The 27305-nt window shown below is 44.1% G+C and overlaps 2 protein-coding genes across 7 annotated transcripts in view; one reads left to right on the forward strand and one right to left on the reverse strand.

Annotated features, from left to right (window-relative positions):
* Positions 1-27305, forward strand: part of LOC135920929 (glutamate receptor ionotropic, kainate 5-like) — a 167822-nt gene that overhangs the window by 111607 nt on the left and 28910 nt on the right. The window lies entirely within an intron of this gene.
* LOC135920925 (transmembrane protein 145-like) lies at positions 1546-27072 on the reverse strand. The gene is made up of 14 exons (XM_070537974.1): positions 26971-27072; positions 24881-24955; positions 24423-24497; positions 21323-21508; positions 18249-18330; positions 15215-15286; positions 14259-14408; positions 11688-11860; positions 10384-10556; positions 9851-9971; positions 8250-8309; positions 6445-6648; positions 4877-4948; positions 1546-1665 (listed from the first exon to the last, which is right to left on the reverse strand). The coding sequence occupies exons 1-14, from the start codon at positions 27070-27072 to the stop codon at positions 1546-1548; spliced, it is 1665 nt and encodes a 554-aa protein (XP_070394075.1).

The following is a 27305-nucleotide window of genomic DNA, read 5'->3' on the forward strand; positions in this document are numbered from 1 at the left end:
CTCCAACACCAACATACCATCGCTTTCATGCCATCGTCATGACTTTATCGCCATCATTGCGTCATCACAGAGTAGTCGTCATGCCGTCGTGGTCTTTCCATCGTCGTCGTTCCATTGACATACCTGCTTTTTCCTGGCTACACTTCTGGACGATTTGCTGTTTGCGCACCAAGACATCGCAACCAAACATCGGATAAAGTGCGAATCGAGGCGGCTCGCGGCGGCAGATGATAGACGTAAGCGCGGGAGTTAGTTCCAACACTAACATGCTACCGCTGTCATGTTGTCGTGGTCACTCCATCGTCATTACTCCACTATCCGTGTCATCGTGGTCTCTCTATCATCGTCGTTTTGTCGTAGCGATGTCACTGTCGTCGTCCGATTGTAGCCATGCCCTTGTTGTCGTGGTGTCGTCATCATTCCGTCGTTGTCATTCCAGCTCCTTCATCACATTCGTCACAGCGCCGCCGTGTTGTAGTCGTCGTCATCCCATGACATCGCCATTGTTGTTCCGCCGTCGATGTCATCATACAGTGGTCATCTTTGCATTGTCGTCATGCCATCGTCGACATTCCATCGTTGTCATTGCACCATTGTCATGCAGTCCTCTTCCTGTCGTCGGGTGGAGGGTCGATGGAGCACAACGGGTCGATGGAGCACAACGGGTCGATGGAGCACGACGAGTTTACGATAAGCGAGGCGGCTTCCACTGAAAATGTGTCTAACTGGTGTCTGTTGTTTCTAATTGCAAATGATAGCTAAGCAGGAACAGCGTTCTTCACAGACGTAAGCGAAAGCATCGTTTATAAACCGATTTCAACAGTGTTTGCGATCCGAAGATTTTTTGTGTGACCTTACTGCTTACCTCCATGCCGTTCAGTGATGCACGGCAAATCCAATGGGCAAATCAGTCCACGCACTAATGGCTTGATCGCATCGAAACATTCGGCGTCTATAGCAGCGCGCTATCTCCTGCCGTTGAAAGGCCGCGTTGTTCACATTGCTCGCCCTCCGCACTGCTGGAGCTGCTGACAGCGCTAGAAACGTCCCGAAAACAAGTAGAGCACGTGATATTTTACTGTTTACATGATATTCCGAGTAGACACACAAGTGCGGAGAGTACCTTCCCCATTATCTTGTATGAGTCTCAACAAGAGCGGCTTTCGTTCTTAAGCGTTCATCGTGGCATTACAAGGCACGCTGAGAAAAACGAACGAACTTCTGGGTGTTGCAGCCCTGTGTTAGGGTTTCGAGAACTAGCAATATCTACCATATAATAATTTGCCTGAAGTGGGCAGCTACACGCATGACAAACATTTAGCCGTACGCGAAATTACTGTATCGTTCGTTATTTTGTTAATAAAGAGTTCTCGCTGGGAAATCTGATGCGCTTTACTGTACGATCTCTTGAACGACACAAAAACAGACACCACACAGAGAACACTACACACAACCGAAAGTTTGGAATTCTGTCTCTTTGGCAACGTAGGGGTACGAGTATCAACAACTGCTAGAAATCACTTTAATACTGAAAGTCGCATCAGTTTATATTAAATGCTCGCGCACACCCGGAGTTGCCTCTGGGGGGTCAGTGTTCTTGCCCGGTGCCGCTGGCGATTCTTCGGAATCCTCTTCTGTGAGATGTGAAACATGTGTCGGTGAAGGCTGCAAGAGACCAGGACACGAGTACGTTGACAATAGTGACCGCAGTCATCTGGTTTACTTATATTGCGATAAAGCTCCTTGATTGAATTGGGAGAAAGTTTGCAGGTCGCTTACACCTCTCTATAGGCGGGGATTATTTCTTACGTATGAAAATTATTTCCTCTCCTCCAATTTCAGTGCTTTAAGAGAAAAAACTTGAGATCCAATGAAAGGTCATTTGAAATACAAAACAAGTTTAATAGGAATGAAGAAAGGCAGCTGGAATACAACACAAATAACATTAGCTTTAAAAGAGAAGTGACTCAAAACTTGTGTTTTGGGACATCTGTTCAACAAATAACCAGGCAAAACCGAGCAAAGTGTTGCACTCAGGTGGCAGACAGAACCAAAGCTACACAACGGCTGATGCACTGACAGCTTGTCATGCTAAGTAAGCTGAGAGATATTGGCCATGTGCACAGAGCTGTCTTGTGCGCGGTGTACACAATGAAAGAACGGCGATAGGTGCGCATGCATCTGAGGTATTCGTAAATAGCTTGATTTTTCAAATACAGGTGGCGTTGCGAGCGGCGTTCCATACGTAAAAAAAAGGCCAAGTAGGTAAACATAGGAATACGCACGGTCTTGATGCGAGTCTGTATCTGATGCCATGACACGCATTCGATATGGTAAACGATTTCTTCAACATAGTGAAATCTTCGGTTATCACCCCTTTATTGCAATACTTCAATTATTTAAAGAATAAATTTAACCATACGATGTAAAAACGTGAGTATTCCTTCATTACTTCTTATGATGGCTAGTCGAATTGTCTTACATATTTTATCACATGCAACACTTATTTAACCAGACGTTCCCTCTTACATGTTCTCGCAACTCTCTCAGGCTTTCTCACTAAAAAAAAAAACATAACTGATAAAGGATAAAGAGTGCCGTTTAAAATAAGCTCTCTTATGAAAAATGTTACAGAATAACTATTGCTGGAACCTCTACTATATTTGTTCGCTTGCAGCATTAATTTTACAACCGACTGCTACTGCATTCTCACCCAAGAATTTACGACCATAGATCATTCTGAGTATAAACACTCCTTGCTTCTTAGAAGTTAGTGATGGCACCGTTACTTGAAACGTCTTGCGTGGTGCGTGTGTGCGAATACCTTTCAACTGGCTGTGAAGAACACTGAATGGCGCTTCTTATAGAAGCGAACACGACAATTAATGTTGTGAAAGTTTTCACGTGGAGCCGGTGCAAAGATAAAGAACACTTCTGTGCACACGCGAGCTTTGCGGTCTATCCTCTGCCTCTGTGTAGAACAAAAGTGTTACTCTTAGAACTTGAGATGGCAAATCGAAGCTCTGATATCATCAGTGAAGAGTTTGTAAAAGCAAGTTCTGTCAAAGCGTTAGGTTGTAGCATACAGAGAGGGCCGTACCCACAATGAAACGGATGGGAAGAAGTTCTTAATAACTGTAAACTTATAACAGATATCTGAAAAAAGACAGCAAATATATACTATACGCTTAATTTGCTAGACATTGGGGGAATATAAAAGCAGCTTTTATAGGAATCCAGCCTATATCATATTTGCACAAAGATGGCGCACATTACCATTGAGCATGCACGGTAATGTTCCCTTCTTTGAGTGATCTGCATTGGAGATGCTTACTTGCGCGAGCACTTTTGAAGAGCTTTTATTAGTATCAACCTTCAGCCGGTGTCTTCGTAACGGAGAATTATTACGCTCTAAGCTTTATCCTTGGCAGTAGTGCATTAAAGCACGGTTGAATAGTTGTCTTTGCGAAGCAGCGATGGAAGTCGCAACACTAAGATAATGCTGTGCCAATGTCGTAGACAGCTAATAAAGCCCGCAAGAAACGAGCCCTGAACGTGCTGCGATTTACGACGACGGGTTTGCTTGTGAGTGCAGGGAATTGTGGAAGACACGTTAATGGGCTTTATCAGACGGATCACGTGTGTGGTGATGTTCGCAGGCACACAAACATACGTCGTGCTTTTCGTGCGTTCAGGTAGGACAGCAACATACCCTTGACTTTATAGTTGAGCACAGACGGTTGAGCGGACAAGAAAGCAAAAGAGCAAAGGAGAAAAAGTAGGTGAGCGACGAATCCTAGGATGTTCTAACGGGAGGCTGCAATAAAAGAAGTAGCAGCGGCTATAGATCATTTGGCGGAGGCTTACGCGTGTGAGTCGGTAATTTTTCAAGGCAGCATAATTCCATAGCGACCGCAGGAAGAAATTGGAGATTATACCCAATGTTTCGGTGTGCGAAGCTTTATAGAAGAGATGTAATTAATGAAGGTTTGGTTTTCATCAATTTCTCTAGGGTGATTAAAAAACAATATACTGGTCTCAATAAAGTGCTTTTGATTTGAGCAATAGTCCGAGTATGGAGCATGACACTGTCGATGATAAGAACGTTTTAGACCCATAAGCGCGGCTCTTATGGGCAAACCTAACTGATGCTTCATTGAATGGTATCGGTAAAGAAGAGGTAGTCAGCATCGATGTTAGGCCTGATATCGCCTGAAAGATGACCATTGCCGGCTGTCACTGGGCACTAACATGCCAGGCAAATGACTGTTGTCTCTTCATCACTACAGCGCCCACTATGCAATGCCGATGCAAAGACTCATTGTAAGAGCCGCTAATGGGTAATTACACGGCTGATATTGGTAGCGGGGGTGCAGTGGTGATAACAGCAGAAGTAATCAGTTTGCAATAGTCGTTGTGGTTGTTGTAACAGTAGTAGGTGCCCCAGCACGCTTTATTTGATCGGAAAAATGCGGATTCGCTGCTTGAAAATGTATACTACGGACCGAATAATCCTTTTCAACATGATCAATTAGAGCCGGAAGGAATTACGCAACAAGGTGTGTAGCCGAAATTCTCGGCTGAAGAGCTACGGCAAGATTCTCGAGCGATTTATCTAATTTCAGCGCGCACACTCGCAAATGGCGATACCGTGGGTGGGATGCTGTAAAGGCACGATCTTCATTGTAGCAGAAACCTATACATATTGGTTTATCTTACACTTTCGCACTTTTAGAAACAAAAGGTTTTGTTCTGTGAAAAAAAAAGTTGCGTCATAGCACCAAATGAGATCTTGCGCATATAAAAGGTGCTAATAACAGGTTCGTAGCAATGCTTCTCTCAAGCCACTGCCGTGTCGCAAAAATTTTACGCTTACCATGCTTCCTCCTGCGTGTCCGTTCAAGTGATCGAGCATGTGTGTCACACTGAGTTGATTTGGATAATTTTTCTGAAAAGAAAACAACAACAATGCTATCATTCAGTGGCCTACTGACTATAGCTTCAAATCAAAAGGTAATGTTTAAAATTTAATTTGTTGTCTTTAATATTTACAGTTTTTCTGACAAATCATAGTAAAATAGCTAATTTGAATGTGGTAGAAAACAGTGCAGCACTCAGCCTTCTTCTATTTGTAATTTCTGTTACTCAAGGCACGACAATTGTTAATAAATGCCTAGTATTCCGAAATAGTTGAGCCCATATGCAAAAAAAAATATATATATGCTGCCATCTTTCCGACATCAAGCTTCTTTGAAACTCCCCTGCTACACCAAAGGTTGAGTCAACAGAGATATTGCATTAAATAGCAACATGATGCATTTTTGCAACGTCTTTGTCTCGTGGCCCCAGCTGTGAATTACGTACCGCGCAGTATCCACATCTTATTAAAATTTCCGCGGAATTATCCTAATTCTAATCTAGAAGCTGTATTAACGCATATTACATTTAACATCATCGTCTAAAGAGTTTATCGAAAAGCATGTATTTTTAACTTCTCTACACTTTTTTTCAGAAGACATGTGGTTGCGTTCATAAAGTACGTAAAAAATCCAATCGAGGTATTTCAGCCATAGTCAATCGAAAACATCACTCCAACCGATGCAGACACGACACCACACCAGCAACACGTTCACAACATATCGCATGTTGTGGCTGCATTTCGATTTCATATGTCACTCCTGCAGTCAACTACTAAAGTGTTATGCACTGCGTGCAAGAAATTGAGTCGGTTTTCAATGTCTTTATTTAATACTCCATGTCATAGTCTTACTTTGGCTAAAACAAACCGCCGAACTTATCGGTTGCGGCAAAGAATTTCCACTGGAATTCGCGTTTAGCAGCTTGTAGTTGCCCCGAAAAAAAAAGTATGAAACGGAGATTGTTATTGTGGACAGATTGAGCAGCCATCACGATACCCCCCGTGACGTTTACGTCACTTACTTTCACATGTACTTATATCACTTCATTTCATTAATAAACGCTTGTTACCGGAGTGCCGGCCTGCTTGCAGTTATGACAGTACGTTACGAAAGTGGCAACCCGATCTCCCACTGGCGAAGTTCTTCCCTTGTGAATTTGTCATAAATTTGCTTCGCGTACTTCAATATAGTCCAAATACGAGAAATAAGCTGTTCAAAAACATCTGACTTTATATATGTGTACGTGGTCTGAACTAATGCACAGAACTTTGCGACTCATGTACTGTTGGACCGTATAGTTTTTATTCACCCAGTGTTCTACTGAGTGTTATATTTTGTGTCACTATTCTCCCTTTTTATGTAAATTTGTTTAGTTTGCCAAGTGCCAAGGAGCAGCCGGTGCCACCATAAAGGCGCCAGCCTCTCCTAACATTTCACTTCAATAAAAAATAGCACATAAACAGTTTCTGTTGTCAAAAACCAGTTTTCATCACAAACCACCCCCTCCACATTTCAGATCACTCACCAGTTGCTGCCAGTTGTTGTTCTCGTGCTCATGTCTAGTTGCGCCGCCGAAGAGTGTCGCATAATCGATCGCTGCCACTGCGGCGACTGTGCCAGCTGCTGGCTCAGTGACCATGGTCTCTGTGGGCGCGTACGCGTGGTGTGGAAACCGGTCGATGTAGTTCTCAGAGATGACACCGATGGTTGGATGCTGTACAACGTCCACCTGAGGTATTGAGTGATCGAAATAACATGACCTATGTCGAATTGCGTTCTTTTGCAGTGCATTTGCCTGGCAAATCAATACAGCTCAAACAGTGACCGAGGCTCCTAATACAATGCAAATGATGGCACAAGACATTCAACGGCTATGATAATTATGATGATTGTAATCATGATCCCATTAAACAGCATGATGAACGGGTCTTTCAGTGACCTCTAAGCATAACTATCTGTACCCGCCGATAGTATATTATGACTGCAAACGAATTCATTTGATCGCTATTTTCAAGGATACTGGAAGCGTACCCGATTATTGAAGAGAAACGAATCTATACATTCTGCCAGTGGTATCTTATAGGCTGGAAACTGGAAGATAATAAAAATTGAGAAAGAAGGCTGATGACTGTGGAACGAGCGATAGAACGAACAAATTGTAGCAGTGAGGTTAAGAAATAAGAAAAAAAATTGCTGGCTTTCCTGTAAGATGATACTAGCCACGATTTTAAAATGGGTTTAGTGCATGTTCGCAACGGTACACCACACCATACTTCACCATGTCATATTGTTCACGGGTCAATATGTACGCTGCCCAGCTATAAGAAACTGGCTGAAGGCGGCCTGACAGGCAGCGAAAGACGCCAAGAAGACAGAGCGCACTTTCCAGCTAGAAGAAGAAAAGCGCTTCAAGGAGGTGCCACGCAGCCTGGCGCCAGCATGGCGCCATCTCTTGAGGAGACGTAAAACCCGCGCCGCGGAACTCACGGGCCACTGGCGTTCAAAAGTGCACAAACAACTCTATCTCAACGCCAAAAGATGACAAAGAAATATGTGGTGCCCTGTATCTGCCTTTGAACGTCGCTATGGCAACGACAAAAAAAAATTCGGCGCACTTATAGAAGCTACAGATTGAGAGATGTTGTGAACAAACACCAGGAAGGACTTGGAAGCAATATTTTTATAACTTGTTTGATCAGTAACTAGCGTATGTAATGCAGTCCTGTACAAAGGGTTGGGAGCCAGAGACCGCATTTCCTTAAGTTTTGACTGGTTGCCCGGGTGATCTCGTTTTGTTCTCGCAACTTGGCCCAATCTTCTCGTTTGAGTGCCCGAATAACGGCTCTAGCTTTTGGCTCAAGATCCCTTGAACGTCGTCAACAACGGGAGCCGAAAGCATTTAATGCTTCAACACAGAGAGGTGGATGAGAGAGAAAGCACGGGTAGCCAATATTTTAATAGAGCTTTATATGATTAAGTGCAGTTAGGCTGTTAATGTATTGTCTACACTAGATAGCTGATACGCTCTGGTAGCCTGACGAAGTGGGTGCGAAGTTAATGACCATTCACCTATATTGCGGTTTAATTATGTGCATCCCAATTAATGACTATCATAGTTTTGCTACCACTAAATGCAGGGAGAGTGCTAGCAACAAATAGCGCTGAACACTGCTAACATTATGGAGCATTGATAAGAAGACACAATAAAATGCGTAGCACGCAAACCTAAATATGTAACGTTGACATGCAGTTGGGCTAGCCCTCGTTAGAAAGAATCGATGAAATCGTCGATGTACGCGTGATAGCTTCATGCACTCATTGTGTTCATACCTGTGTCGTCCTCACGTGAAAAGGGAAATTCTTGTTGGCTTTGGACGGTCTTGTCAAGATCTGTAAAAAATAATAGATTAAAAATAAGAATAATCTTAAGTTCCACTAATTCCTTAAGGAATCAGTGCCTCACGAGGTACGTCCGATCGGTAGAAAAGTCGAAGTGAAAACTAAAATGAGAAAGCACATTAATTCTGAACTTGGTGGGGCCGATCATTAGTTTTGCTGGGGATGTCGACATGGTCATGCACACCGCCATTAAGCGTCTGTGCTACAGCTTTGAAGCAGAACACTTAGGCGGCTACATATTCTTCGTGGCATGCAAACAGCCTTCGAAGAATTTTTGGCCACAGTTAGCACATTTAGGGCTAGAAATTTAAAAACTTCAGATACGACACGCTGCCTACAATGTGCAGAAGTGTGGGACAGGTAATTAATCGCACTGTGTCTTTAGGATAATTAACGCTTTTGTGCAAAGCGACGATGAATACAGGACTTAAGCGGGAAAAACAAAGCGCAACACCTGGGCGCAAGCTATCAACTGTTTTGTATACTTTTCAGAAAACGAGGCATACGTATAGCCTACTCGCATACTCAGAGATGCTTTCCCTAGTCTACCTACGCCCTCGATTGTGAGTGATTAAGCTAATCTCTTTATTTTTGAGTGATATAGATGGTCCGCTGACACATTAGGCGTGTGAGGCCGTTTATATTATTCAGCAATAACGAGATTAGCCTAATGACTGACAATCGAGGGCGTAGGTAGACTGGGGAGAGCATCTCTGAGCATGCGAGTAGGCTATACGTATGCCTCGTTTTCTGAAAAGTAAAACAGTTGATAGTTTGCGCCCAGGTGTTGCGTTTTGTTTTTCCCGCTTAAGTCCAGACCCTCTGTCGCTTAGCGCAAAAGGGTTAAATACGTCGAACCAACTATAGCCCACTGCGAAATTTTCCATATTTGCCTTTAGGACTTGGGTATTCCAGAAATCTCTGCAAAACAAATGATCTGCGGTACCAAGTTGATGCAGTATAAGATGGTACAGAGGTATCTGTTAACAGTTCTATACGCCAGGTGTATATTTGTGTGTTTCGTATACAAACAAAATTCGCGCAGGAATGGGTTCAACGTCCCTTTCACGAGAAGCAAGCTTGCAGTAATTTATAAAACAGACCAATATATATTTATGCCATTCTTGTGAGAAGACACGCAGTGTAAAGAAAAATCTGGTTTCGCTCTTTTTCTCGAAGTGAATAAATTAGTTGTTATTCGTCCGTTAACTTCAGTATACGTATCATGCTGTAGCTCCGAACAGTGCCGTATGTTCTTGACCGCAGCTCCCACGGTGTTAAATAATATGCTTTAGTGAATGATAATGATTTTCATTGCACGGCAAAGTGCACACCGAAATGTCTGAACTGTACGAATATATAAGGGCAATCTCGCTTGGAAAAACGCATTTTTGGCGCTCCAGGAGCGTCATTTTGAAGGCTTGCCTTGACCCTTGGTGACTCGAAGCTGTAATGAGCAGGGTTCGAGCATTTAAATGGGACCTTATTCATGCGATTGAATTCCTTATTACTGAGACTTGGTAGAAACTCACGAGAAAGACGATGTGGGCAAAGAAGATGACCATGAGCTCGACGAAATTGATGACCTTCTCTCGCATCCACTTTGGCACCACAAAGGCTGCAATCAAAATGATGACGGGTGCCGAGAGCAACCTGCATCAATTTCGGCATTGACGCGTTAGAGAACTTTCTAAGTATTCAGCAATTTCGTTAGCATAAACAAAATTACCGTGCAGTTGATTTGGCGTGATACTGCTGTCAAAACTCAATGCAGTGCAGTCCCATTGGTAGCTGTGTGTTATAGGCGATAATTTGTTATATAGCAGATACCGCGAACGCCCGATTTGTCGGAGCTTTGTTGTTCCCGAAGGATGCGAACACCAGGAACGCATATTTTGTGAATCTACAGATATAGATGCGGGTAATTATGTCCCATCAAACTACTTGTGTACCGTAGTGCACAAGTACAAGAACTTTCGTTCGTCGTAGTAAAGAACCAGTTGATACGAATTTATGGGAAATTGCTGGAGAACGCACGCGCACGAAGTTAGTCATAAACGCTCACCAGACAGTGTAGAGGAGAAACAGCCGCGTGTAGAAGGCCGTCTTCTCCGGGTAATGAAGCAGCGTGAAAACAGTGGCGTACACGAACCAGCCCCAACCGACAAGGCGCAGCGCCACGATGCCGTAGCCGGCTGGGCTCTCGTAGAGGTACAGCACTTCTCCGGGGTCGAAGTACTGCACGCACAGTTCAATATATGCGTCGAAGGGCGGAGAACACTGACATATTTGAGTAGCGGAGATATATTGTCGAGTGTGAAAATCAATGCCTTATTGTGTCAGTTTGATACGCTAGTGAGTTCAGGACCTCCAGTCTGAAATTTAATTCCCTGGCCACGTGAGTAATTTGCATAACCATGCAGGTTGAAATAATATACCTTCCTTATCATGCAGGAGAACGGCTTGATGAGTATGTAAAATGCATTCGAGCCGCGGCTACCATGCATAATGCCAGAGGAGAACAATGTGATAAGAGAAATGAGGTGCAACAGCGGATGTCACGGAGTATAAAGTTTTAAATACAATGGACAACGTGACGAGCGTGGCTCCTGAAAATAACGTAGGGTAAGTGATTGCGCACGATGATAGCCGGCGGGGTTGTTTTTATGCGAAGCATATTACGAGGGCTCAACCCAGCTCCTCAGGCGCGGCGGTGACCATGAAATCACGTGACACCGTGACGTCACGACAGAGGAGAAGTGGCTTTGGCTCAACTCTTGCAAGACGGGCTGGGTGGGAATCGAACCAGGGTCTCCGGAGTGTGGGACGGAGACGCTACCACTGAGCCACGAGTACAACGCTTCAAAGCGGTACAAAAGCGCCTCTAGTGAATGCGGTGTTGCCTTAGAAACGCGCTGTTTCTAAGGCGTGCGTCTCTTGCTCAGGCGCACATTTCGTTGCCGCGCCGAACGCTGCTTTGCTCGACGCTCACCGCGTCCAATGCGGGGCGCGTAGTCGCTGCCCTGTAGCCCATTGTCTTACACCCCTTGGCGGGTCGACGGGAACGCTGTCGCGTTCCACTCTTGAAGGCGAAGAAGTAATGCATGAGTTGTTTCTTCGTCTAGCCGAACCAAATATAGCCAAGCAACAGCAGTTCACCAGGCTAAACAGTGGTTCAACAACTAAAATAAAGGCTAGTATGCTTCGCATCCTGGGCTTAACCTTACCTAAGCCACAGCCATTTTTTAGTTACTCATACATATTGCGGGCTTAGTGAAAGGTCTGTGCACACTTTGCTACATTTTGGAAGTTGCAACAAAAAAAAGGTTATGTAAGGAAAGCCAGGTATTCCCTGTATGACTTTCTCACCTGACGTTCATAGATGAAGAGTGCCGTGTACACGACCACGTATAGTGTCATGAAAGTCCCGATTTTGGCTGACGTACTGGCTTTAAGTCTGCCTCGGGTTACCGTGTAGCCTTTTGCCACCAGAATAAGCAGCAAGAGGAACACAAGCGTGCTGCTTGACGACAGCATCCTGCCTGCAAAGAGAGGAGTCAAGTCAAAAAGAAAGCATCAGATTGATAACTAATTATTATATACGCATTTACTATGTAGCTTTCATTAGCTCGACTCTATTTTGTATTCACCACGTGCATAGAAAAAAAAAAGTTCCTTGCTATCTTCAATTGCTTTTGGTAGCATTGAGTGCTACGGTTGAAGACGATACTGCTTCGCAATACATTGATTGCTTTGGGTTTTCCATGTGCACTCACGGAATATCTTTACAAAAACAGCATGGAAATTTTGAGTGACGATCAGGATTTTGACAGATACAGTGTGCAAAGAAAATGGACCTCGACGGCTCCATAGCGGATGATCGTCGATTATCTCTTTCATTGATTTTTGGTATGACTTGGAAAAGCAGACTACAGCTTCGTAATGCAAAGCACGGTGGATTAGGATTAGGTATTAGGTGGATATATATATATATATATATATATATATTGATTCCTGGACATGCCAGTATCGCAGCAAATACTGCGATGATGCATTATTCCGCTTGTGTCACACCAAGCTCAATTCGCGACAGCTGAAATATCAACGAAACAACTACACAAGTCCAGCCAACTTTCTACATTTCATCTCAATTTATCAACATACCTTTTATTTATAAAATTAACCATATCTGCAATTTCTTATGTCTGCTTGTATTTGCCGTCAGTAGGCTTTCTGATCCACCGTCTAAGTCTTTTGTGTCACATACGCCGTTCAGATATGTTGAAAGTGCTGCCATTCATGGAAAAATGTGAAACACCCTCTCATAAGCTGTCTCAACGTTAAGGAGCAAAGATCTGGGTATAGCTTAGCAATAAGTCGCCTTGGCGATCTTCCTTTCAGCGTCGAAAAATTACTTGGGCCTTAGATTAACGCGTTGTTACAGCAATGTGCCCTAAAGACGTTAATAACCTGCTTTACTGAAAGTGATAGTGTATCTGTGTGTCAAAATTTAACATGTTCTTGTGTGTTTTTAAAATCTTTATTTTGTGTCATTAGTTAGATAGATAGATAGATAGATAGATAGATAGATAGATAGATAGATAGATAGATAGATAGATAGATAGATAGATAGATAGATAGATAGATAGATAGATAGATAGATAGATAGATAGATAGATAGATAGATAGATAGATAGATAGACTGTACTCTATTTCAGAATTAACTTGCAGTCCTGCCGAAGGTACGAGGTGAAGACAGGCACTATCATTGTGCAGTTGAAACATAGTTCCGGGCGTAGCTGTCTGATTAATGGCGAGATATGAGATTTTCAGTTTTGTTTTGTACATGATACGCTAGAGCGATATGCGACATGTTAGGCCTTTGCGCATGCACGTCGTATACCGCAAATTACTGTGGAGGTTACAGCAGGCAAGCGTCGCAGCTATTCTAACCGCGATTACGTCGCATCATGGCAGCATCCCATACAGTAAACTGCCCGCATTGATCTGAGTTCGTGCATGTTACTGGCTCTCCGCCTTGACAGCGAGAAATAAGTGGTAATATCTGCCATCGCTTATTCTCATTACACGCTAAGGTCAAAGGATCAGGTATGCTTTGCGGTTATTATTGAAACCAGCTCCTTGTTTTGACGCTGCTGTAACTACACGGGTGGCGACGAGCCGTAAAAGTTGTTTGATTTCCAGTTGATGACGTCTAAATTGTGACACTAGAGATGCGTTGGCGATGTTGAACGCTATAAATGCCTAAGTGTTCACTGCGTGATAAATGTACTACTCCGCTATAGTATGATACTTGATGACGTGGCGAGCAAATGTCACATAGACGCTGAGCAGTCGATGCAGCATGGGTGAGCATTTATAAGGGCATTCGCTCATACGACCTGCTAACGAGGCTGCGATGAACTGCTGAGAAAGCATGTAGTGGAAGTGAAGCCCGCTGTCGCATTCATGGAAGCGCGCCTTATGGTTACAACGCCAAAACATTTGTTGCGTCAACAGACGCTGAGCAGGCGACGTGGTGCGGATGAAATAAGTTTTGAGGGGTGTTCGGCCTTTCTATTGGCTAAATATTCCTGCAGCTTCGACGGTGCTGCAACGAACTACTCAGATAGAGTACAGCTTCTAATCGCAGAAACTGGAGTACGTGGCTTTTGGTTTCTGTTTATTATACTGAGTGTTCAAGCACGTTTGCAAAATACGCTTTGATGCCGGAAAGCTTTTCATATCACCTCATGCTACCATTATGTGAGAATTGAACACCTTATTATTTGGGGGAGAAGCCGGCGACACCGTGGTTGTCAACACCTTCATTTTTATCCGAATAAGTCAAAGTACAGTGACATTTTAGAACAAGAGCATATCATAACGATTTTTTTCTATTAGTTTGTGAAACGGCTACTCCGCGAGTGTTTGACGCACCTAAAAGCTTCAGTTGAGGAATGCCGATTCCGTCATCGGCATACATGGCGTAGTACGTGACCAAGCACAGAAGGCTTAGCAATTGGCAGAGTACAGACACCATGAACATCTTGTACGTTGTGTGCAGGTAGCTACGGGAAAATAGTACACCTACAAAATATCAAAGAAAAAAAGAAGCGATTAGAAATGAAGTTTTGCATCCACAGCGTTCATCGTAGGGCAGTGCGAAACTTTAGGGAGTGAGTTGCGTTTGTGTCAAGTTTAGAAACAAAAAAGGAGACGCTTGTCTTTTGGCTCCTCCAGTCGCAGTATAGCGTACTTCGCCATCCTGAGCTCACCACAAATGATTTGAGACAATCCTGTGAAAAATGTTGTGCCAGAAATAATCCGTACTGAGGGATTAGATTAAAGGTACATATATTGTGCATACTGCCGGTCAATTTCTTATTTGACATATATTTATATGAACGTTTAAACTAACATATATTTAGTATAGAGAGAACCAACTTCTAAAATAAAAGAAAATGCGCGAGGTACATATATGTCATATATATCAAAAACGAACACTCGAAGTTTTTGATTACACAGGATTCCTCGTGGGTAACTTTATCACTACAGCGCACGAAGCACAACGAAAATTCGTAAAGTGCATTCATAAAAGGTATTTTTTTACTAAATATAACAAGGACTGCAATTTTATTCTAGAGTGCACTGTGAATTCACAAAGGCAATTAAAAGGAATGACAAGTATCCCACCATAATGCTAAAGTGTGATGATTTGGCCGGTACAGCTTTACCACAAAAACATGTAATAAAGTTTGCACACGTTGCTCCCATTAAGACATCTCGGTAACAATGCCCGAATGAGGTAAGGCAAATTAAAAATAAGAGCACGAATTGTTTCCTTGTTCTACCTACAGACAGTGAAAACCATAGAAAGAGTCTGCTATGCTTACATGCCCCGTAGCAGCTTGCAACGAAGAGAATAATATAGACAAAGAATGCACCAATGTCCGTGTGAAGTATGTCTGTAAGAAAAACGAATAAAAAAAGCGCCATATCAGTGAACGAGCTGTCCTATATTTTTTGCGCGATCAATGCCGCTTACTCAGGAAACTCATTATCACACACTGCTCCACCTGCAGTTTTAAGCTAACACTTATAAAAATATTTCATAGAACCGATTTTGAAGGATTAGAAAGCTTATCTTTCTGCGCTCATTGGACACCGCGTAGAATAATAGTTTAGATTGCGTAATTGATAATGTAAAATTTAGTTGCAATTTCACAAGGTTTAACGTGCGGAAACGTAGTTCTTTGGTCGAGACGTCCAGGTAACGTCGTCCGAATGAGGCAAAACATTTGCTTCGGTACATTGTGGCTGGAATTGAGTAATGCCAAGTTATCTTTTTCATATAATTGGGAATTTATAGCGAAACTAGTTCAATGAGATATCCTTCTTTCGCTTGCACTACAATGGTGATTACAGAAATTTTCGGTGTGGTACACGTTAAGTTTTTTTATGACGTATTGCAAGCTTTTAGCAAAACCAATTATGCGAATATGTGTACTAAGAACAGTATTCGGCGAAAAATGGTGCATGAAGGGGTCGAGAGAGAGAGAGAGAGAGAGAGAGTAAATGATAAATAAAAGGTAGGGAGGTAGGGCGTCGAAAATTTGCACTGAGCCATGGGCTGCATCGATACCAGACTATATCGTCTTGGTTACGACAAGCCTATTATAGATTTGACGATAGGCTCATACCTTCTTTCTTGTATCGGTATAAATTTAGAAATAAGTTGAAGCTTTTAGGGCTACTCCTCTTTGTATGGCAAACAAAATATTTAGACAGGAAAAGCAAGAAAAAAAAAAGAACTTACTGAAAACAATAAAGTAGCACGAACATTTGTGAAGGACACACCCGTAGCAAAGGAAGGCACAGGAGAGAGTAAAATGACACTCAGAGACCCAAAGAGTTCTTTAAATTAGAGAAAATGTGCAAAGAGTCTAATAATATAAAAACACGAACCGAAGTCGACGATTTTGTAGACGAAATGGCTGACATATCTGCACGCAGCTAAATAACGGAACACATAGCGACATACAACTGCATACCTATATACAACAAATTCAACTATGCACATTTAAGTGCATGTTATATATTAATAATGGTAACAGTGGGCTCAGACAAGAAGATTTAGTATGAACTTTAATTGTTGTACCAATGTGTGCTTATAAATGTTTTGATAAAAATGTAGGACCGGTGCTAGCTTGCCACCGAGTACTTGTTGAGAACGAGCTCGAGCATTCAATAACTGCTGCATTGAGACGGCAAAAATGCGTCATAGTAATAGCTAAATATCAACGTCTTGTCGCCGGAGTGGCAAGAATGTGACCGTGCAAAGGCTGAATTGCGCCGCTGTTAAGGGACACGCCCTTGCGCATTCTTCGCATCAGCTTCTTACCAACAGGTACGGACGCATTTTAGGTGCAGCTCTTTATCTTTTTCAATCGAATCACGGACAAACGTCCGTGCTCCAGTGCCACATTCCCCAGATTTCGCGTTTGCATTTCCGCGAAGCTTGTGAATAGTGTAGTGTATAAACATGTTGTAATCCATGAGATTAAGCTTGTGACCTGCGCGTTTCACCAACGTAAGCATTGCACGAGGTTACATGTTGAATAAGATGAACATAATCACACTCGTTGGCACGACATTTACATTTATAGCTTCTAAACAACGGGTTTATAAGCCTCGTTTTCCACCCAGACAACGAGCACGCACTGCGGCAGTGCCCCGTTGAGCAAGCGTTTAAAGGGAACCCGAAACGATTTCGTACAATCGTGCTGAGTCGTTAGGTAAGGTCGTTCTCGGTTCTTGAAGCGGTTTCGGCAAATTTTGTAGACTCAGGGTACAGCTACAGTAAAACATTAGCGCCACAATTTAAGTGAGGCGTCCCATATTATGAATTCCACGGACGATTACGAGCTACCCTCCTCCATTGCCATGCTTTTTTCTCTTCAACTCGTTGGCAGCTGATAGCGGCTAAGCTCCGCCTTCACTGGCTCTGCATCGTGATGTGACGTCATGCCGTCGACTTCCGGTTGTCTTGGAGCCAGCGCAAGTAGCCCCTCCGACCTCTCCGCTTAAAACCGCCCTACCCACGCGTCACCGCCGCTTTTGCTAAGTAGCGCCCATCTTTGATGTGCGCCGCTGTTCCCTGATTCGTCGCTCACACCAGTAGCTCTCGTAATATGAGCAGCATCACTTATAATGAGGCACTTATGTTTTACTGTAGCCGTAGCCTGCGCGTCTACAAAATTTGTCCAAACCGTTTCAGGGATCCTTTGAGAAAACCGTAAGCATGCTCATAAACAAGCGCGCGCTGGTGGGCGAGTTGGTTATACATGATTACAACGAAGTGGATTGGATTACAACGCCTAGGTGGTTGTCTCCTGTCTCCTTCCTTCGTCCGTTGTTTTATTTGGCACCTTCGTTGTAATAGTGATAAACAAGCCAGCGTCTAGGAGCCAGTAGAAGTGTGTCGCGCTGCCATAGAGTCATGGACAGGTGAAATCAGTTTATGGATACACCGCACGAAACACCTTAGAGGCACGTGCTTTATAGGTTTCGTAAAGAAAAAAGACGGAAACATAAGTTTTGGACACTGGGTTTGTGGTAGTAACGTTCTTCTTCGATAGAAAGTGCTCCAGGTGCATTGGTGTGCTTATTTATTACTTTTTTAGTTGAACGCGCCATGGACGCATTCTAATGGCGAAGCGTTGGCTTTCAAGTACAGCTTTCAAACAAGCTAGAAAGATGTGTCTATATCGAAACGGGCTTCGTACAAAAAATACAAGCCGCTGAGCAGATAACACATGAAAGCCGCACATACAGGCCTTAACCAAAACGAGTAGAAATTTCGGCTAATGATGCGCAACTATGATAAATGCGTTTTAGTTTGCGCAAGGAACGAATACAGGCACTCACGAAATTCGTCTGCCGAGAAATGCTTGTACCAAAAGTTTGAGTCGTCATTGTACAACTCCAGTGTGTACTCCAGGTAGAGCCCCTGTGGTATGTTGAAAAAAAAAAAGAAACAGAGCCAACGAGTGAGATAAATTTTCTTGTTGGAAAATTGGTGCCTTGATCGTCTTACTGATGCGACATTGGACTGCAACATATTCGCTTGTGTTATATATGTACGTGTTTATTCAAATCTGTTGTGATGCATGACGACATGCCAATAGAAAGCAGACATGAATGGTGCATCGAACAGAATGCTACGAGCATCCCGTGGTGCCTACATACAGTCACTGACAAATACTACCACCATATGTCCGGTTTCCCGGAGCAAAGATTGCTAGAAAAGGATGTTCTGTCCAACACGGTTCGCACCTTGCTTTAGTGTTGAAAACGGCTGAAAATCGCAGTGTCCTATAGTTTTCCCAGACTCTCAACTTCACTTGTGGCTTGTCCAGCTGTCGGCCTCAGCATGGAATTTTCGAATGGTGCATTACGTGGAGCTACGCTCCCGAAACATTAGTGACATGTATTCTCATATAATTACGAAGCTTTTTTATTTATTAGGCCAAAGTGAATTCACCTTTGTTAAGTGCAAACTACAACCGAAAGGCCGTGGGAGGCATGACTCGTAAGCGAGAATCCGGAGAGCCAAGAGGCTCTGCACGACTATGACCAGGGAGCCGCAATAGCCAGTGGAGTCTTGGACTGATCGGGTCCCACCCTGTTCATCCTCAATCACCTCGAACGAAATAAAGTTTATGCTCACTATGCGGAAACCTAACCTTAGCTGGTTATTTCTGTATTTTTTATCTTTGACGCTGAACTTACACGTACTATACTCCGTTTCAGACATTAGGGGTGCGATCTTGTACGCGTTCCAAAATCGAACGGAGGCGGTCCGTTCTTTCCGTCGCGAAATCGGCGGTCCGTTCCGTTGCGTTCGTCCGATAGCAGACGACACGGAGTGATTGACAGCAGATATCACTTCACAATTGACGTCATGGCGTTCGTCACCATTCAAACTGACCAACCGTGTGCGGCTCGGTGGAACGGACCGCCTCCGTTCTATTTTGGAACGCGTACAAGATCGCACCTCAGGTGTCATGCTTTGGAAGCTACGCAAGAAGTTCCGTCACTAAATTTTATCACTCCGAGCGTTACGTCAATGCTTCGCTGCGCGACAGCGGCGTTTGCTCGCGCGAGAGTGCACGTGGGGCCGCCGCGACGCGCTGCAACCCCCCCCCCCCCACACACACCTCGCCCCCCCCCCAAAATAAGGAAATGAAAAAGAAAAAAAGAACAATGAAAAGAAAAATGGTGTATAACGACGTATTATTAGCCGTATGTCACTGTGTAGTGTCATACGGCTATGTATGACACTATGTAGTGCCTATGTATATATAACAGTTTCGCTCAGTGGTGGTCAAAATACATCGAACTGTTTGTAAGGGCGAACGCAGCCACTGCAAAAGGTATATCAAGCCACCACAGTTTTGCACCTGACGTCTGAAACGGAGTGTATAGTCGTGTGGTTCCTGCTCCAGAAACCTATCCTGGTCGTTTGGTTGTCCGTGCAGGAAATGGTGTTATTAGTATGATTCTGTTTTAAAATATAATATACTTAGCCTGAAGTCCTACTTGATTACAAAGAAACAAAATAATAAAAATGCGTTTTTTTCCCAGGCTATTATGACAAAAGCGAGGCACGGGATGCCCGAAAAGAACGATCGATAGCCAACCATGCTTTATTGGGAAAGGTTAGCAAGCTGCGTGAGCAAAGTCTTATTCCGATCACGTTCTTCTGCCTACTGTAACTGCGCTCCACCCACGCGCTTACAGCCATTTTAGAGACTGCTCACGCACAGCGACCTCGGACATGTGCGAGAAGATGTGTCGAATCATCGTTCCTTCGGCTGTTTCGGCTCTGCTGTACCAGCCCAAGCGAAAGGCGAAGACATAAATATATTATTGTGCCCCTTCCTTAGTTTCCGCAGTTCAAGTAAACATCTCTTAAAGATATAGCCGATTCAGACACACACACGCACACGCACACACACACGCACACAAACACACAAACACACACACAAACACACACACAAACACACACACACACACACACACGCACGCACGCACACACGGACACTGTTTTCGCCCGTATGTGTTGCGCCGGTGGTGGCGAACATTTCGCGCAAGGACGCTTTGCGCCGTAGCTATAGAAGCCAAGGTCACGCACGGGTGAGTCGGTCGGTGCGCAGATCGCTGACAATAAGGTCGCTCAATAGCAATCAATAGCAGCCGCACAGTCCTGGTTAACGGACAGGCGCGCCTGCATATGTGCATCGGATCGTTCGATGGCGTGTGGCGCCTGCTTTTGAAGCGAATATTGGTACGCCAATCCCACCTGGACTTTTTTGACCACGGCTGCTGATGGGCAGCCGTTTTGTCAGATAGCTCATACTTTAAAAAAGTCAAAGAAAAAATTAACTACGTGCCAGACGGTGGCATCGAAAATCCGTCCCCCGGCACAGTAACCCGATGCACCCAGCATGAGCTCTAAATCGCGCCGTGCCAACGCCAGCTGGCTCTTTCCGCCGCGTGTGTCAGCTTGCGTGGCACGGGCACGCGATAGCCCACGGGTGCGCACCAGTTTCCTTTACACCAATAACGCTGTAATGAAATCGGCAAATTTATATCATTCCACTAATCGCTTCGCGAAAGCTTCGCTTCACAGAGGTTCCAAGATGTGCGTTGGATCTGCATAATATTTATCTCTATAGCCCAGCTTATCTCTATAGTCCAGTCCTCACCGAGGAGGTTTTACCTGCAGTGTAAAAAAGGGTTACGTCTTCCTCCCTTATTTATGAGGACGACTGTTCCCGAGTAGTAGACTGAAAGCAAAAGGAGACCTTTTTTTTCGACACAACAAGCACGAGTAGTTACATTAGCCTTTGAGGCCCAGAGTAGACCTAAGGAAGGCTGGCGATGGCCATGGTAATATGGTTTTTGTAATGACGCTATTATTCGATAAACGAGCTCACCTTGCTAGCGTTGCAATTGCTGATCGCAATGAACCACCATCGCTCCCTGGACGACTTGAAGCGCCTTTTGTCTCTGCAGCGGTAGACGCTACCGACGATGTCGCACTTTGACCATTCGAAGTAGTCTGTCAAGTTCACTATCTGGCCGTTGGCCACATTGAGCACGGCCTCCTTTTGTGAACAGCTCTGCAACCAAGTTCGAAGATGAAGCGGTCAGAACGGCGAAGAATGGCGCGTGATTAGAATATCGGTGGCTCACAATACAGCGAAACAAGAGCGTTGCGAGAACGAACCCTGAATCAGTTTACTATTGTTCGCGACGTGTGTGTCCGAAATTAACATACGAATGTGTGATGTCCTTTGAACAGTTGATGTACATTAACACTCATGTTCAGCACAAATTCTAATTTGCAACACGTTTTCTTCGCTGAGCTGTTTCATCACAAATGAAAAATTATGGTGAAAAAAAAAAAACAGGACGAAGAGACAGCGCACAGGATGGGTTAAGTGCTAAATTTCCAAGTAAGCCATCATTGTCAACCATTTTGAGCAATTGTGCTTTATTGACGACGAATATGAGTGTTCCCTCTCATATTCATAAATTTCGGGAATTATTCTGCTAATTAGCCATGTAATAAAAACACGTAAATGGCCATAATTTTGTTCGAAATCCGAAGCGCACTCGGTTAGCCTAGGATATTTCTTTTTACATTAACCATGTTCTATGCAAACGTATGCTGAATTCAGTTTGCTGCCATTCGTATGGGCGGTTTCCGTTAGTACTTACGACTGGCCATCCTAAAAAGCTTTTTATTTTTGCCCAGAGCCTTTTATAACACCTCTGAATTCTATAAAATCACATTTATGACTCATCGTTTCACCAACCCACTTGCACAAAATGTCGCAACCTGCAGTGCAACACCGTTGGTGAAATACCGGCAATAACTCGAAACTGAGCTCACTTGCTCGGCACGCCTATGCGTTTCCACGTGTCTATGCGCTTTGGGCGCGCATAGGGAATGCGGATGATGGGTCCGGATGGGCGGAACGCGAACGCCTGGGCCTCAGTTTTGGACGCATGTAAATATTGGCATCTTGCATCGCGCGTCAGACGGTCAGGAAGAGCTTCACGCGGAGCTCTTGCACGATCTCTGCACGGCGAGTGGAATGACGTACGCTCATCTCCGAGTATAGCTCGTCTTGAGCAAATATGGCTGCGTCAGTGTTCGTACTCGTATTTGGCGGTGTTGAGAAGCATGCATAATCAATTCCCAAGTATTTGCCATGCGATGCCGCGGCAAGTTTCCCTACAGCCAGCTGCAGACGTCGGCAATATTGCGAACTTGAATTTTCAAAGAGTTGCGAGCGTTAAACGTACACATATCATCATGAAGGACAGATTCCTCTGTATTCTCGCATTTAGGACTCCAGTTCGGAGCGCATAAATTAACGTGCTTCCATAGCTTGTTAATAAGAAGCCATAAAAAACAAGAACGACAGTATAAACCTATCTGCCTTCTGCACGCCCTTGAGTTTCTTTTCTAGCTTCGCGACTCGCTTTGTTAGCTTATACTTCCCCTGCTCTAGACGGTCTAGTTGCGACACTGGCACACATATCCTACAGACAAAATACACCATCTTTGTCTTGGCTACCGACTCAAACCCCGGTCTTTTCAATCGGTGGAGACACTCGCAATCCTACCAACGTATCCTAGGTATCCCATCCTACCAACGTATCCTACCATCTTTGTGCTGTGGCGCCATCTAGCAGGGAAACATCAAACACTACCGTGGCTCGGTGGCGTCTCTTGTTAGGCCTAACAACGTCGAAACAGGCTGCTTATCCTAGTATTAAAGCGTCACTAATACTTTGTCCTCGGCATGAAACGAGATAAAGTGATGATTGACTTGATCTTTTATTTCTTGCTGCTATGACGGATATCAAGTAACGTGAGCAAAATGGGATCGAAACAGGCGATACAGGCGCTCTCATTTTAAAGTTCACTCACATAATCAGCTTTGTATGCACTGAACGCAACTGAGTTAATATCTAGGGGCCGCATGCATGACACTCGTGCAGGTTGTTCACTCTTTCGCAGCCGACAGCACTTCATTAGCTTTCGTCTAATTGTGCAGCTCTTCGAGACAGGGACCCCTCGGGAGGGCGCACTTGCACTGCGGTGCCCAAGTTATATGGATATATTTATTACAGGCGTATGCAACGCGAGGGCAAGCAGCTACCTTACCGCCCACATGTCGCTCAGAGGCGTTAGGCAAGTTCTCGTGGGCGAACATAAACACAGGCACTGCCGAAGGTGCGGTTATTCCATTTGCGGTGTGGGACATACGGGCACAGTTTATGCCGCCGAGCAGGCATGCGTATCTTACTTATCTTACTCATCTATCTTACTTACTTATCTTACTCACTTATCTTACTCAGACTCAGAATCTTACTCGGACGCGAGTAAGATTCTGAAGCATGTCCGGGGTTAGTGGTTCATGAGCAATTTATGTGTCCACAGAACATGCCATTACGCCGGGCTAACTGCACTGGGGTGTATGAGCTTTGAGCAAGAGAGCCATGTGGCGTTGCTGTAAGTGTTGGGCTGTGTGTTTGAAGAAACCGGACGAAAAATTGGGCGTCATAGTGTAGATTATTGATTGTCCCGCCTACTTTGAAAAGACATGTCATGTACAAGTACTGATTGGTCTAACTTGAGCGAGGAGTGGTAAAATACGGGCACGACCCCAATTCACAAGGGTACTTATATGAGTGTTCAGAGATTGGGAGGAAGCAACCGAGCCGATTATTGGCCGCCGCTAGTGAATGTATCCTACTTTATTTGATAAACCTGTGTACCTAAGCTGGCCGCCATGAGTGCAAAATTGCCGCATGACGACGAAAACGCTACCTGGAAAACCTGGCAGAACAAATTTAACTCGTGTCATTACGCAGTCAGGGTAACCGGTGCTTCTGCTGCGGTAGTCTTCGGTATAGGACGTGTATGCGTGCAGGCAGTCTCGCGGTAATGTATCATGTATTTCATCACGTACCACGCGAAATTAAAATTGTCTTATAACAGCCATGAATTGCTCCTACCTTGGGTTTTTTATAAACTGCAGGCCACTGGTCCTTCTCGTCATAGTACAAGAGCAGGTTCTGCGGGCCGTATTCCTGTGAACAGAAAAGGGGATTTTGTGTTATGATGGTGGCGATAGCTCCTTATAAAGCTCATTCTTCAAGAACGATCAAGTTTTGGGTGCCCCTGGAAGTTTGCGATAGTAGTTAAGTGATCCTGGAAAGATATTTTGTAACTTAGAGCTGCATATTTCAGGCTAGTTTATTGAGCCAATTTGTACTAGAGGTTGTTTAAGGGAGAAACGTTTGCTTGCGCAGTTCCGCATATTGCACCTGTTTTGCATTCCATAATTCCTTTTTTATATCAAATAACACATTCTTTATCTCCACTTTGGAAATTAGGCATTCGAGGTCGGTAAAAAAATACTGTCGCTTTAAAATTACACAGAAATGCAGCAATAATTTATGACCTTACTTACCACTGGGTACTCGAATTCGTAAATGAAATGGCCTTGTAGTGACAGAAAGCAGAATCTCGTCAGAAATGCCCAGTTCTGCGGAGTGAAAAGTCACAATAATTAAATCCCGGTGAAGTCCTTTACATAGCCTCACAGTATATTGTCTCCAGGTGCTTTCAGTAACAAAAAAACAAAAAAATAAACTAAATGAAAGACAAAGTGAGAAAAACAAGCTTGTTTCTTTTCCTACTTCCAGACTGAAGCTCATAAATGATTTCGGTAACTTTTCTTCAACTCAGAAGTAGGCGGCGCTATATAAGCTTGTAGCAAGGCTTGTTGTGCAAAAGAAATAGTAGGACCTGTACAGCCTTCTAGGTCAGCGTGCCGTTATTTTATTAATATAAGACAGCAGTCTATAAATAAATACATATAATAGATCCGATGGTGAAGACCGCTTTTCTACATGGTGTAAAGAATCTCACTCATACGTCTCATGGATAAGCATTAAAGAAATATACATATTATAAATACTATCGTCAGTTTCCTGCAACTTCCCCAGATTGAACTGATTTGTACAGATCTGTAAACTCTGAGTTTCAAAGCAGCGGAATCAAATGTTATTCGCCATTGAACAGTCCCGTTGTGGTGAAAGCCAGTAGTAAAGCCGTGCATAAGAGAAAGAACAGTTGTAAATGTCCACAGGAAAAGCTCTGACAAGTAATCACTTACGCATTCCTATTTTGACGCTTATTCGATGTGCATCGTTTTTGATCATGATATAAAAACTAGTGTATCGGAAGCAAAAATATATGTACAGATCAATACTTTTGTCAGTTTATTTATTTCACATAATGCCAATCCTATACAGGACCACAGCAGGAGGGGCATGTATGCAAGAATATGTATATAGTACGGGCAGTACAAGAAAACGAAACATGTCAAATAAATGATAACGAATGGTAAGATTTCAAAGCAGCTTGAACAAAATTTTAACAGATACAAAATTCATTGTCGATGCAATCCTGTATCGCTTTCAAAAATAAATCTAAAGTTGTAAGTTTAGTGACAGAAGGGTCCAAGCTGTTCCACTCTCAAGTAGCGAGAGGAAAAAAAAAGAATTTCGAAAACATTCAGAGAGAGAGAGAGAGAGAAACAACTTTATTGAGCCGAGTTCGACATCTTCTTAGACGCCGTCGATGGAAGTGGTTCCCTCTTCACGGGACCCATATGCTTCCCTAGCCGCCTGGCCCCTGGAGATCAGGACGAGCTGGTTTTCCAGGGCGGTGCTGGTTAGCAAGGTCTCCCATCGCTCGGTAAGGGTGGATGAGGCATGGGGTAGGGTAGTGGGGCAGTTAAGAGGTGGGGGGATCGCCTTGATGAAATTGCATACTCCAATGACGTGTTGGAGCGTGCCTAAATGAGTTTTGCAGAAGGTACAATCCTTCTCGTACCTTTCCGGGTACATCTTGTTTTGAAGGTAAGGGTGCGGGAAGGATCCTGCCTGTATTTGCCTGTAGATCGCTTGCTGTTCTCTGCTAAGCGATTTGTGAGGATCGGGGTAACGGCGCCTCTCCGTCTTATAATGGTTCGTAATGTCTCTGTAAGTAAATATGGACTGTGGCGCATTCAGAGTGAAACATTCAGAAACATTCAGAGTGAAACGAATATTCTGTCAGCCTATGGTCATGGTTTTCTTTAGTTTTCCTGGCTGTAGATGTCATCTTGAGCGAACATTCACCAACGGGACCATTAATTTTACCCCACAGATACAGTGTCACATCACTGCAGGAAAGAAATAATGGAAAACGCCAGCCGCAACCAGATGTGGCAAACCACGGTGGCCTTACAGGACTTATATTTATTGCTGTTTACATCTTGTCCACTTCTTTCGTACCGTGTAGTGTTTTCGTTCCCAAAAGAAACTGAGGTCGTCAAAATGAACCTAGTGCCTGCCCGGTAGTGCCGCACAGATCTAAACAGGGGTGTGGGGAAGCAAAGCACCAGAATTTAACTTTTGCCTCACGTACTGTTAGCGCAGTTCGAGAAAACTTGACCCAGCTCATTGCTGCTAGGGCTATGAGCAGCCCAAATGAAAGTGACCGTTCACTCACCTCCGAAGTCCTGAGCACCCCTCGGACAATCTTGCCGTGGCTCGTCGTTGCAAGAAACAGAAGCGGGGCGATTACCTTTGGCACAACAGCACCGATGATCATTTCAAGCGATATCGCGAAGCGAAGCTCACATTAAGCCAGCCAGCGGAACTGGCTCGGCTTTCGCTCACGAAGCGCACTGACACAAGTGTGCGACTTGTTTGGCGTTGAGCGCGGTCGTCATGGGGACGCCGGTGATCGAACGCCCGTCCACAGCTTGAGAACGCTTTAGTGGGCATTGAAGCTACGCTCTTGGCGTGCCGCTGTTCGTTCTCGTGACAAGCTAATAATTCGAC

Source organism: Dermacentor albipictus, chromosome 4, assembly GCF_038994185.2.
Source record: "Dermacentor albipictus isolate Rhodes 1998 colony chromosome 4, USDA_Dalb.pri_finalv2, whole genome shotgun sequence".
NCBI lineage: Eukaryota > Metazoa > Arthropoda > Arachnida > Ixodida > Ixodidae > Dermacentor > Dermacentor albipictus.